A 14,090-nucleotide genomic window follows, 5' to 3' on the forward strand; every position below is an offset into this window, starting at 1 on the left:
TTGTTTGATGGCTTGTCTGCTGATTTCAATTTATTTTGAATGGTGTGGTTTTGTGCCTCCTTGTATTCATGTGTGCTACGTTTTCGCATTTTATTGACGTGGAAACTTGCAGGCTGTTTTAAAAAAATCTTATTTTAGTAACCAAACAGAAATGTTTGGCCGCTGTTTGTTACCACACTTGCTGGACTGCTCATATTTCCTGTGAGTGAATGTGAGATATAGGGAGGGTGTTCACCTACAGATATAATATCAGTAAAATGCTTGCAAATCTCAAATGAACTTGTAAATTAATCATTAAAACTGCAAAACGGTGTAACAAAGAGAAATGCAACAGCTCTGCATGGAGAATTGTCACAGCAGTGGCGGGAAATGCCTCGTGTACTTGGTTCTCTTGTGTTGCATTTGCACGTTTGTGTATGCAGAGGTGCACGCAACAAAAGCTGTTGCACAATACAGTCACCCGTGCAGGCTGCAGGAGTGCAGCTGAGGAAGAGAGCGCAGCCCCGTCAGCACAATGGTCAAGTCGCTTTCAGCGCTCAATTCCCACTGAGGTTGAAAACAAGCCATGAAATGAGGAGGAGGGGTGAGCTGTGTGTGTGTGTGTGTGTTTGTTTCACATGTGTCTCTGTGTTGCTTTTTGTGTGCATGGATGCGCTTTCTCCCATATGTGTATTTGAGTGTTGAATGAGTTAGAGCTGACTACTTTAAATGTTGGAGTGGGGGTTGTTTGTGAGGGCATGCCGCCCTGTTTGAGCAGCAGCTGTACGGTCAACAAAGCAGGCACCCCCAGGTTGGCAACGGGTGTCGTGCTCCAAAGAATCTGGATGCCTGGCCTTTCGCCCAGTATGGCAAACGAATGGCTCCTGTTCTCTAGGCGGGCGGGAAGGGGGGGGGGGGGGCAGAATGCCACTTGTTGACTTGTTGATTTGTGAACGTGTGTGTTGTGTGAGCAATGTCCCAGAGAACCCTCGCTGCTAACAAAGAGGCGTTACTTGTTTTGGTTTTGCTGGGCTCTTCTTTTGTTGTCCTTGTTGTTGTTGTTGTTGTTGTTTGCATTCGTAAGGCGACGTGGGAGTCAATGAAGCAAGCTTGTTGACGGGATCTGAGTGACTCTTTGTTCTGAAGCGGGGATCCCGGGCAGGCTGGCCAGCGGCGGTGGCTGTCGTTATTGGTTGGCTGAGCAGCATCAGTATAAAGCACAGCGACCGCAGGGTCAAGTCTGGAAGCTGCCTGTGATGATGTATGATTAATCTTTTCAGGTAAAAGAGGTGTTTGTGTTTGCGTCAACACAGGTTTGATATCCACATGTTCAATCCCGTTATCCCAATCTTGTTCTTACGTGGGTCCTTCAGAAGTATTGTTGTCTCTCATTGGAAAAAAATACTTCAACATTTCAGTTCTGCAGAATAACTTTCTTTTTTACACTAAATACACAAGCAATTTATTTTGTTTTTCATATACTTCTTTTTGAGGTCCAGCAAGGGTACAGCGCATATATATTTATAATATTAAGCTAATATTTAGATAAATATTACAGTATTAGAATATTTGATATTGTTGATTTTTATATGAAATAACCATGGTAGGCTACACACGTTTCATGTAGTTTGGGGAATTCATGATATCAATGTTAATTAGCTATCAGATACAGCAGAGTTGTCATTTAACACAAATAACATATTTTAGCTTTGCAATCAATTGCAACTTGAGAATTGCACTGCGATTTCAATATAAAAAAACTATTGTTCAGCTCTGGACTCATCTGTCATACGTTAAAAAATGTGAAATGTTCAGCTTTGTCATTGCAGTGTGACATCATCGAGCCTTCATTAACATTCCTAAACCTGGTCACATGCATTTAGATGTGTTAATACAAAAATGTATTCCAAGCAAAAAAGAACAGTGTGAACTAAGAGACACAGTCGGTCCATGGGATTCAATTTATGGCTGGTGTCAGCTTGCCTCATTATGACCTTTGACCCATAAAGGCTCAAGACTCTTTACGCTTGACAAACAGCCCAAAGCAAGTAGGTTATGAGTTTATGTGTGAGTGGGAGAGAGAAGGCGAATGAGAGATAAAGAAAGAGGAGATATGAGGGACACAGGGTATTTATTATTTGTGCACACACATACACCAGCTTTGACACATGCAACTCACATTTTACAACTGATTTGGCATGCTTCACAATATCCTGGCTCTGTGAAAGGCCATCATTCATAAGCCTGGTGGAAGGAAGGTATTGCTGTTGGTTTTATCTGGAGAGTACCCTCGTCATACACACAACACCTAATCTTTCCCGAGCCGGTGTAATCCATCTTGTTGTTTTACTCAAGTCTGTGTTTTCACAGAGGGTTTTTACGCACCACTGAGTGTTTGTGTGACCAGTCTCTATCATGAACGATACTCAATACTCATTTCTCCTGTTTTTTTACCTCATTCATCCAAGTAATTTGCTCTCTGCGTGTTTGTGTGTAAGTGTGTGTGGGTGGTTGACTACGGTGCCATTGCCTTTTCTACAGTCAGCCCTACTCATGTTGCAGTGCTTTCAGATAAGGATCTAGAACACACACACAGACACACACACACACACACACACACACACACACACACACGGGCCTGCATGTCATACTCTTCAGCGCTCCGTTTGCTTGGGCAGCCATACGTGTCACTCTGGCTGTGTTTTGGCCTTTTCTCAGTGTGTTTCTAAGAGTCTGATGGCTTTAGTTACCGACAGAGTGTGTGTTGGTGTGAGCGTAGGTGCAAGCAGGTATTCATGTGCAGAAGCATGCCATTTGTTGCTGTTGTATAAGAGAAGAAATTATGTTGGACTTCTTTTATATATATATATATATATATATATATATATATATATATATATATATATATATATATATATATATATATATTGCTTTTATTTTGTGATTATTCGTCAGTTGAATAGTTTATGTTGGGAACCGCGCAGAGATGTTATTTTGTTTTTGTATATTGCTGTCTTCGTGTATGGAGTATCTGTTTATTATTAAGTTCTGGTTCCCCCACTTTGACATTTTTGCCTTAAACTTTATTCCATTCCGATGTAAAAATGGGATTTCTCGATCCACTCTGTAGCTTACACACCAGTTTGGTTGTAAGCCACCAAATCCTGTATGTTACATTTCAACACTAAAAATCCATACATTTGCTTTCAGAGTAGGCTTAGTCAATAGTCAATAGAGTTGTATTTCAGGTTTTGAAATGTTTCTGATCCTCTGAAATTGAATACAAATTCGGATGAACAATTTATGATTTTTTTTGGGGGGTGGGGGGCGGGAGTAATTTCCAATTTAAATGTGGCATGTGGAGTTTTCGTTTCAACATTTTTTTTAGTTTAGATGTTTTCCCAACTAAATGCATTGTGTATGTATTTTTACATGCACATGTAAAGTCTATATATTCTTAAAATGCACAATGTTTACAATAATGTTTGCTAACTTGCAATCTTTTTTTTTCTTACCACGGCACACATGTACTGTTTGCTTCTTTGAGCGTTAGTGCCTCAAACTATAGAACAATTTAATAGTGTGAGACCGATGGCATGAATCGCAGCACCTACATCCTCTTGTATGATGCAAACTAAACAGAGAACATCTCGTAAAGACATTGCTTCATATTGACTGCTGGTCAAAACAGGGAACCTTTTGAGTAATCCACAAATTATTCCTCCGAAAAGGTAGAGACACCTGTGGCACATGATAGTAGCTATAACGGATTGTATTTGATCAGTGTCTAAAGATTTGCGCTTACAAATAAATTATGCATAGTCAAGAAGGGACTTCTATCATAGATGCATATAGTTCTTTTGTGGAAAGTTTAATTTATTTTTGTCCACGAGAAGAGAGTTTTTTTTTTGTCAACAGCAACTTGTGGCCTTTGGTTTGAAAACCTCATATCTCCAAAACTTCTCCAGGAACTAAACATACAGCCTTGTTTTATAACTGACCATTGTGTTTTTTTTTGTCTAACCAATTTTTCTTGGAAAGGTTGTTTTAAGCTTAAAAGGGCTGACAAAAAATCTAAAGCATGTTGGACCATGTACTTCATTTGAAATGAAACATGAAATGACATGAAAATCTTTAACATTTAGGTTACAAGCTTTTGACAAACAGAGCCCAGACCGCAACTTTATAGCTGCTGCTGTGTTGAAAAACTGCTTACAGTTGGAAATTGTTTTCAAGTTGAATCATATTTCTCTGAACTTTTTGTCGGTAATTTGAGTGGGCAGTTTATTACCTGCAGCAGAAATGTATGACGTTCAACACCTTTACAAAAGTGGCTTGTTTCTGTACTTTTCGCATCATCAACGATTCTCGTGGCGCATTCCCATATCCGCATTGTTACCAACTCGCCAACAAGGTTCTCCACCTAAGCGCTGACTTAATCTTCTTTGCATCCCTCTCCAGCATAGCTTCAGTAACGGAGCTCCAGTCAACGGAGCTGCCTACCATAAGGTGGAGGGCAGCTCGCTCAGCCCAGAGGCAGCGGAAGAGCAGCGGTTTTCTGAGGGCAAGCGTGTTGGCCGGGACCTCGACACCCGATCCGTGTCCCTGCTAGAGCAGAAACGCAAAGTGGTCTCCTCCAGCATCGATGTCCCTCATGCCAGGTAGGACAGTCTGTGTGTGTCTGTCTCTGTGTCTCTGTGTTTCTGTGTGTGTTATTGGCTTGAGTTCCCACATGCAAAGTTCATTGTAGGTTTATAAAATAGATCTCATAAATAGGACATAGTTAATATGTCCTGACATCTCATTCTTTAATGTGGTCCTTAAGGCCATTTTTATCAGACCACTGAATGCAATTTGACAGGAGTCTACTTTTATTTCATTACATATATATTTGATTATATGCCGCCATACATGTTTCACTTCACATCAGTGGTCGGTATGTTGTAATTAATGTGTTTTTGGTCTAAGATTTCATTCTTGCTATAAATATAGAAGGGTTACAAATTATATTTTTGGAAGTATCCTATGCTCTTTCTTTGACTTGCTAAAGCAATTATGGTTATGTTTATATGAATGGCATGTAACACAAACTCACCAAGGCCATGACAGTCAACTAACACCTACAATTGCATTGTCACCTGCATGCTCCGTAGCAAAGACAGTTACATATTGTAGCTTTATAGCCAGAATAGACATAAGTAGAAATTTGTGTGGGGGTTGAAGCTTTGATGTAACGCATTTCAAATACAAACAGTTATTATGTTATGATGCTGTTCTTTCACACATTCAGTGACTCTCTTACACAGTGTGTGCGCAAACACACACACACACACATACACACATTGTTTTTAAATGGTCAGCATAATCCACCACTAAAACTGGTCCACAATAGGACACATAAACATTAATAGGCAGCGGTCCATGGCAGTGAAGACTCATCTTATAAAATAACAACACTTTCACTATTAAATGGGAAACACTCAAACCTTGCAAAGTACCGTTCTGTTATTGAATATCACTCCCCATTACTTATCCTCGTGCTGCTGGACAAGTCCAATCGATGGCAACTTGCTGGAAAGTACAGTTAAGTCCGCCATCTGAGCAGCTTTATTACTGCACCCTGAGCCCTGCTAAAAATTTAATAGTTATTTGCTTTTGTATCATTGATTTGGTTCTCTCGTTGCCCATTAAGGGGAGGAATCTCCTTTTAAAGCTGAATCTGTCACATGGATTAGACATAAGTATTGCAACGGTCCCATCCTAATTGGCTTCTTGCATAGGGATTAATATTGATACATTTATATGGTTATATATATTTATATTGGCATATTATTCTATGCCCTTGCACAAGTTGCACAATCACTTTATAAAGCAAGTTCCTGTTTATTCAGTACACACACACACACACACACACACACACACACACACACACACACACACAATGTTTCAATAACACCCAGGTCATCTCTCTCGCCAAAATTTCCACAGCAATGTGCCAAAGTATGTTATGTTTTTATTTTGCCTGTCCTGGCATCTGTGATCATCAGTATGAGAATTTCCAGCCAAACGTCCCACATAATTAGAAGCAACCAAAGATGAGGGTTTAATTTTCTCACTACATTAAAATATCTGCTTGATGAAAAAATATGCAAAGCCTTTGTAAACATTGGTCGATCTAACATACCAACTGAAAAGGTGTCAGGGAATTTAGAGTTTAATTTTCAATAGTGTGCTCTGCAGACAGAAGCTGAGCTTAGTCATCTCCTGCCCGGTAAGAAAGAAGGAAAGCAGGTAAAGCTGTGTGTCGAGAGGAAGCCCTTGGAACTCACAAGACCTCACAAAACCTTGAGCCAATGGTACAACCAGTTTATACCTGTTTGGTTTATAAGTGTGCCCCATAATCTAGTTTCTGTAATAATTTCATGATTAGGCTTTGTAATATCCTCACAGTAACATTCCAGCTGTTCATCCCCTAAGGTCATATGCTTTTTCTATGTCTTAATGAAAAGTCTGATTTCTAGCCAACTGCCCAGAGTTGAAATCTATTTATTTTGTGTGTAAAACTTTAAATCCAGCCATCTATTGTGTTTGTCAAGTGTTAAATCTCAAACTGCAAAAAGGGACTTTGAAAAAGTTTATTTCAGTCCAGTTTGTAAAGCGAGCTCGCACAATCAAGAACACAGAAAGTTCATTCTTGCCACATTTTGAGAGCAGGTTTGACCACCAAGCTCCCTCCTCAGATATTCCTGACCTCTACAGCGCACAGCATCTTTAAGATTAAGATCCATGGCTCTCATCATCTGCACACCTGCGACCCAACAAATTTCAGCACCACTCTGGCACTGGGGAAGAAAGGGTGTCGCCGCCGACCACAAAATGATGATTATCCATAATGGAGACCAGGGGGCAGAACGAGGGAGGGAGCAGGCTTGGAATGGGAGAAAGATGATGATGAGAGAGTAACAAGGTAAAAGAGTAAACGAAATGTACGAGTGTGGAAAGAAGGCTTAAGGAGATAGCGAGGGCATGTGTGTACTGTGTAGCCGTGAGGATAATAACAAAAGAGGAAAAAGAGAGAGAGACGGAATGCCTCAGGATTTATTTTCTGGAGCTAACTCTCCAGAGAAGTCTGACCTTGAGGTTGTTAATTGCACTCTGAAAAGTTCCCTCTCTGCTGGTGATTTACCAAGAAAATGTCTGGCTGTTTGATGGCTCTCCAGGTCCCTTGAAACCCAGATTCAATAGGTTTCCTACCTCACTGGAAGTCACTGAAGTACCTCGAAGCCTTGTCTGCAATCATTGGGAAAGTACAGGAAAAGTTACATATATAGATGTTAGACCTTGGGGGGGTTTTGCGTTACAACATTTTATGGTTCTGTCAGTTGGTCCGGCTCTCATTACTTTATCGAGTAGCCTCTTCATCATATTTGTTTACAGCACATTTACTTCACATGCATTTTGTCGGATATTTCGACAAAAATTAATGGGTGTCACTTCATGATTGACTTATTTTCTGCTTTTCCCAAACTCCAAAATGTCCAAAGAAATAGTTTCCTTTATGAAATGTTTTTCAATGTGCTGCGTCTTGAAATCAAGAGGCATGAATTTGCTTGCTGTGGCAGAATTCTGATTTGTTTACACCATATTTATTGTCAGAGTCTTGCTTTTCAGACATACTCATTGTCACAGTTTTTGGTTTTAGCAAGCTGCTGGGCCTTCTCCTTCCTACATAAGAGCTTATGTTTTCTCAATCCAGGAAACGGTCAATTGTAACAAGAGCTGGCAGGCATACCAGTGGAAACAAATGGCTTTGCTTTTGACAAATAGTATTCTGGGGACTAATTGCTAGCAGAGGAAGTGAATTATAACCTTAGTTAAAGGGGAAATCAAGAGACTGCAAAACCCCAAAACAACAGATCTGAGGGTTCAAATCTCCTCCTCAGACCGCCAGCAGTCAACAATCCCTTTCTAGCATGAAGCAGGGTTACTTGCGTTTCTGAAAATAGCTGGACCCCTTGCTGGCCCTCTATACATGACGACCACATTTAGTCTGATTTATGTTAACGGATGAGCATTTCACATAGCTGTAAACCAATGCTGTTGGGGCTGACTTCAAAACCCAAGTTAATGCCAAAACAAAACTGTTTGTTATTGTACGTTTTTATTGTTGATCAGTGTATTTGCACATCACCCAGTTCACTGTGCTGAGCCAACCATGTGTTCCACACTCGGAGCCTGGCGCATCGGCCAAATCACAAATGGAACGAGCCCAAAGACTCCCCATCCTCAGCAAAAAGAGGCCCAAAGGGACTCTCACATTAACGTTGGTCTTTTGATATAGCGACACAACTTCAAAATCCTCTTGTTTTTCATTTACACATCGTTTGTTCGCCTCTGTGGTTATTTCGTACCTTTACAGAAAACTTTTGCACAATGTGTTTGTGGCAAAAGAGAAAGGAGGGGAGGGTGGAGCGTGTGCATGAGAACAGTATGAGTTCTCCAGAGAGTAACGGAGAGTGAGGGAAAGAGTGAGAGAGATGCTCAGCGTTTGCCAAAGAAAACTGTTTTCCTTGTTTGGATGCCATTAGAGTTCAGAAACCATGCGATTAACATCTGAAAAGACAGTCTCCTGATCTTTTTTTCTCCCTCTTAGCCACTGTCTCACTCTCCCAGACCCAATATACTATATTATTTGAAGTTTTTCCTGCAACAATTTACTTGACCAAACGTGTGGTTAGTCAAATATCACATTGGCCTTACTACACACAGCTTAAAGTATCAAACAGAAATGCTCTCGTTTTTATATCAAGAGAAACTTGCTCAACAAGTGTAATAGAGGCTTGTCGAGCCATAATAATAGCAAAAACAATTCCAGCCGTTACGTGATTTGTCCTAATGACAACTTTAGCAGGCAATAATTGATGTTGATGCATGTTAAGAATACATGGTGTGTGTGCGTGTAATGTTTTTTTTAATCTTGGCTTAAGAGAAGCCAGTTGGGACCGACCAGGCGTATTGAGCCAGGCTCGTATGAGCTTAAATTTTCTGTGATCATATCTTGGTACCCGGTGCATTTGTGTTTTTAAAAGGGATCAGCAACATCTTGAAATCAATTCTGGGAGTGTCGGGTAACCAGTGCTAACATGCTAGAATTAGAGTGATATGATCTCATTTTAGTCAGGGTTACATATTATGTGCACCGTTGTAATATCAGCGCCCTTCTCTTAACTCCCACTTTCCATCTTTTGTTTCAGTATAATATATCTCAGTATAATGGGACAAATCAAAAGATGCACAGAAGGAAACCAGATAAGAAAAAAAGCACCTTGTGTGTCGTAAATTATCATTGCGATTTTCTAGCTTGACACATTTTCTGGAGGCTCATTATACAGTGGTCTAAGGGAATTATTTAGATATCATATCAGTTTCTATTGGATTTTCTATCTCTACTTTGATTGCTCTATTTATCCGGATTCACTGGAGTTTGCTTTGTCTTGAAAACCTCCTCAGTTGATTGCACTAAACCTCAAATCTCAGATACAATGGTCGAGTCTTCATGGATCCACCCCACCCCGCTGTTAACGCAGCTTTAGATTTATTGCACATGGACTAATCAAAGACAAAGCCCTCACTTTTGGTCAATATCTGCAGCAAACTAGTGCGAGCCGCATCGAGATCGCTCGTTCGACAAGTTCTAACTCCTGAGAAAACGACCACCTGTGATGCCGCATGAGGGAATTGTGCGTTTACATTTATATGCAAATGTACTATTTAATTAAGCGTGCTGAATATCAGCGAGTTTGAGTGGGGGAATGCTTAACCACGGATCACCAGACGGTTCGGCCTAAATTCCCAGTAAACCTTTGCCAAAGCACTGGACCATGGCTTGCATGTGTAGACAATGTGTGTGTTGTTGTGATCGCAATCCAGGATTTACATTCACTTTAACACCAAAAGACTTCAGAGCTACTTTGTTCTCTGCTGTACATCTGGCGTGCTAATTACAACATCAGTTATTGAGAAAATAAAGATTGCACCATTTTTGACATCAGAGGTTTATTACTGCATGCAGTTTAAATGAAATCCACAAAGTCTACAGTTTATCTAAATAATGTATTTGTTACCCGAGAAGTGTAACGATTACTGTGAGGCTAGCAGTAGAATTGACTCATGTGTCGTCTTGAAGCCATCGGCACAAAACTATTTGCAGTTATTGATGTCGTAAACAAATATAGTGTTGCTTCTAAGGCTCTTTATTTTTGTCGTGGGATTTTGACACAATGTGTCGGCCTGACAGCAGCAATAGCATGAATCCATCTAAAGCCTCACAGAAAATGTCACTAATTAGTCCTGCATCAATGTTTGTGTTCACTAATTCCCTGCCTGCTTTCTATAATGCATAGTGCAAGGCCCCACAGCCAATGTTTATGTGACATTGGGCTTTGTGGATCCTCTGCTGCTTCAGACTAATCCATAGTCCCCGGCTTTAATGGACGGATGGCACAGAGTGCTACAGGAAAACAAAAAAGCTCTAATTGATTCTATCGACTGGCGTGCGTTTTGGTCATCTACAACGGTATTTAGGAGGTGATACCAATTGACGACAGTGTCACACTTTATGTCCAAATAGAAGAATTTCCATTCTCCAAAGTATTAAGTCAGAACTTAACTTGACTCGGGCAGTTTAATTAGCAGATACCGTGTTCAAGTCACCTCCTGAAATGATGAGGAAATGTGTCAAGATCCTTTTGAGAATTACATTTGTAAAGTTCTTCCAATTATCAACCAGTCAGTGCTTTGAACTGGGAAGTACAACGTCTGGAAAACGGCACGAGATGACACAAACTGTTATTTGTGTAAATATTCAGCATAACTGAAATAATCGTAATTTGATTGTTTTATAAGCTCAGACAAAAAAAATGTTAATCTACAGCACCTTAATGTTAAAACGTGACCAAGTCCTTTAGTAATTGTTTTATGTGCTGACTGCATGTAGCTTGTTTTGAACATTGTGGCCTTTATTGATCATGTGTGTTTCATGTTTCCTTTCTTATTAAATGGAAGTCAATTTACTTTTTTTCCCCAATAAAGCAGTGGAAAATTTGCCATTAGTATTTATTCGAGACTTGTATTGCAGCAATTTTTTTTAAATTGTTTTTTTACCTCTGTGAAAAAAACAGAATATATTTTGTATTTTGCTTTTAAGAGGTTTATATTTTGTGCTTGTTCTTATATGCAGAATAACTGCTTCTCCCGGCTTTACCTTAATCTCTGCATATATTTAAGTGTGCAAATTGGTAGAATACATATTCTACCAGTATGTACTCATGTACATACATTATGAGTATAGAAATGCTTCTCAAGTGTAACCTATTAAAAACAAACCCAGCATGACAGAAGTATTTCCTCCCTACATTATTTCTAATTATGGTCATCCATTTTGAAGCTCCATTAACCTGTCGGTTTTGAATTATTGATATCTGTCAGGCTGACAGGCTTTATTAATTAAAATGGATATGTACTAATTAAGAGCACGGCATGAGGGTGTCATAATTTTAGCCCTGTTTTAATTTGAGTGTCGCTCATCAATTTTATCACAGTTTAGCAGAGTGGGCGCGGCGTGACCGAGCGGTTGGACGAAGGTACGGCGGAGGTGCCCTCATGTGACACGTGTGCGCCTGGTTTATGGAATGGGTTTCAGTTTGTTTGATACCACTACGACTTGCCACTTTTCAGATTGTCAGCAGCGCCTGCTTTAAAGACAAGTGTTAAAATTACCTCCTTTCTTCGTCAGTGACAGTTTGCATGAGAATATTAATTATTTTTGATCACGATCCAAGAAGAAACAAATTAAATTCAAAGAAGGACCATCCAAGAACAGAACATATCACTCCTCACATCCAAACACTGAATTAAAACATAGAAAAGTGATTTAAAGAAAAGAAAAAATGCAGACACACATTTTAAAAGGGAACAATGTGATTCCTTCCAAAGGGCCACACAAGTTTGTCTAAAGGACTCAAAGCAAAACATAGAACAATGCTGTGAAGCTCTTTGACTATCAAATAGTTCAGTGGGCTTCAGTACATCAGTGTATCAGAGTACTTTGTGCATGTTCCTGAACTGAAATGTATTAACACACGTGTGTTATGGATATAGTGAGTTTAAACACGTTATATCCGTCACGCCATGTAACTCACTGTGCTGCCAGCACGAATCATATCACACAGATGTTTCTGCTTTCTCAACAAATGTTTTGTCGTCACTCAGCCACCTTCCATCAAGCAATGTTTTGACAACCTTCGATTCAGTCAATAGAGTCTTCACAAGTGTAATGACAGCCGAGTCATTGATAATAAAAGGACTGCAATTACTTGCTCGACAGCTGGAGAATTGACCGTGAAAGCTCAAACTACCCTTGAAGGTTATCAAAAGAACCCACTGTGAAAGAGTAATTGGTGTTGGGGGCCGAGTGACGCTGTGAAAGATTTCCAGGTCGTCTATTATAGCATATTCCTGTACATTTTACAGAAAAGTCATAACCACAGAACTCTTCAAGTGATGTCACATATTTGCCAACTAAAACCTTGCCTTGCATATGATCCTTTAACTCGAGTATTGAATCAAAGTGTTGATGGTCGTGCTACTGTTAATTCCCAGATGTGGTATGAATCCACCTTCTGGACTACCAGATGTATAAAAGATATTCACACCGTGGGAGAGGCTATAATGCGTTTGCATGTAATTTCACCTCCAAGAAAGCGGATCATTTTTCGGCAATCATACAAAGTTAAAGTCACGATGGTGCCACACGCATTGAAGGTTTTTTTGTTTTGTGTTTTTGACCAGAATAATTTGTTATCGCATGAAAAAAAATCTAGAAAGCTATTTAACATGCAGCATCCCAACAGTTGGCATCCTCTGGATTCTGCTCCACACTGTTGAATCCACTGCACAGTTAAATAAGCCAGACATTTAGTGAAAACTATCCAACAGATGTCTTCCTCAACAAAAAGGCCTTATGTTGTGAGGGGGAAGCGATAAAGTTAATTGAAAGTTAGTCATTTGTTAGTCTGACATCTAACAGCCATCTGCTGATGCCGATCTACATAAATTGGACCTGAATAGGACAACAGTAGAATATCCTTTTACTTCATAATCCAATGAGGGGGCTCTGTGGTTTTTGGTGTCTCCTGTAAGATCTAAAGCTGCGAGGAGGCAGCAGACCAGAACTATAAATAAGAAACTTTCCAGAAGAACATTTAAAAGGTAATCCATCATCTTTTGGGTTTCCAGCATTTGCACTTGGCCACATACAGTTAAAAGAAACAGAGATGGCAGCTATTTCCCCGTCTTATTTTTCCCAAAAATGTGTGCTGAATGATTTGACTTAACTTGGAATAAAGCATGTGGCTAAATAGTTGAGCTACATGCTTCTCTCGTCCGTAGACAGTCTTGTGATCCCCGGGTTGTTTGTCCAGTTGCCTGTTGGCTCCTCTTTGCATTTCTGTTTCAAAATATATTGCTTTGGCTCTTGTGACTTTCCCAGAAATCATCACAACATTTAAAAGCCTTGAGATGCATAAACCTCTTTTTTTGTGCTCAAATTGTCAAAGTTGAAATGGTGGACTCCAGCTGCTTCATAAACGGACCCACTCATAACCTTGCCTCAAACCACCCAACCTTTCAAATGAGATAAAGCTTTGATTGTTCGGTCTCTATTCTGTAGGGGCTCTGTGTTGTGTTCGCTCTCTTTTACACACACTCACTGTTTGTCTCCTTTTCTGCCGTTCTTTGTCCTTCAAAACATTTGTCATGAGCTTCACTAGCTTCACCCGCAAGCTGGCCAACACATGCACGCAGACGCATGCACGCAGACGCATGCACGCAGACGCATGCACGCAGACGCACGCACGCACGCACACACACATGCATACACACACAACCTCCTGATGAGGTTAGTTTGTCACTCTTCTGCTTATCTTCAGGTTGCCCCTTGTCGCTGTACAAGTCAGTTTGTAAGGGGTTAAACAGTCAGAAAGGGCGCTTTTGGCTTCGCGGGTTGATTATAGTGCGTGCGTGCGTGCGTGTGTGCGCGTGTGTGCGCGTGT

At 40.2% G+C, this 14,090-nt stretch overlaps 1 protein-coding gene across 4 annotated transcripts in view; it reads left to right on the forward strand.

Annotated features, from left to right (window-relative positions):
* znf704 (zinc finger protein 704) overlaps positions 1-14,090 on the forward strand; it is a 48,933-nt gene that overhangs the window by 1,668 nt on the left and 33,175 nt on the right. For all 4 annotated transcript variants that reach the window (XM_068575263.1, XM_068575264.1, XM_068575265.1 and 1 more), the window contains one exon: positions 4,441-4,640. In XM_068575263.1, coding sequence (XP_068431364.1) covers positions 4,441-4,640 — 200 coding nt within the window. The remainder of the gene's footprint in view (positions 1-4,440; positions 4,641-14,090) is intronic.

This window comes from Clinocottus analis, unplaced genomic scaffold (assembly GCF_023055335.1).
Source record: "Clinocottus analis isolate CAN_PGR_092001 unplaced genomic scaffold, fCliAna1.0.p SCAF_14, whole genome shotgun sequence".
Lineage (NCBI taxonomy): Eukaryota > Metazoa > Chordata > Actinopteri > Perciformes > Cottidae > Clinocottus > Clinocottus analis.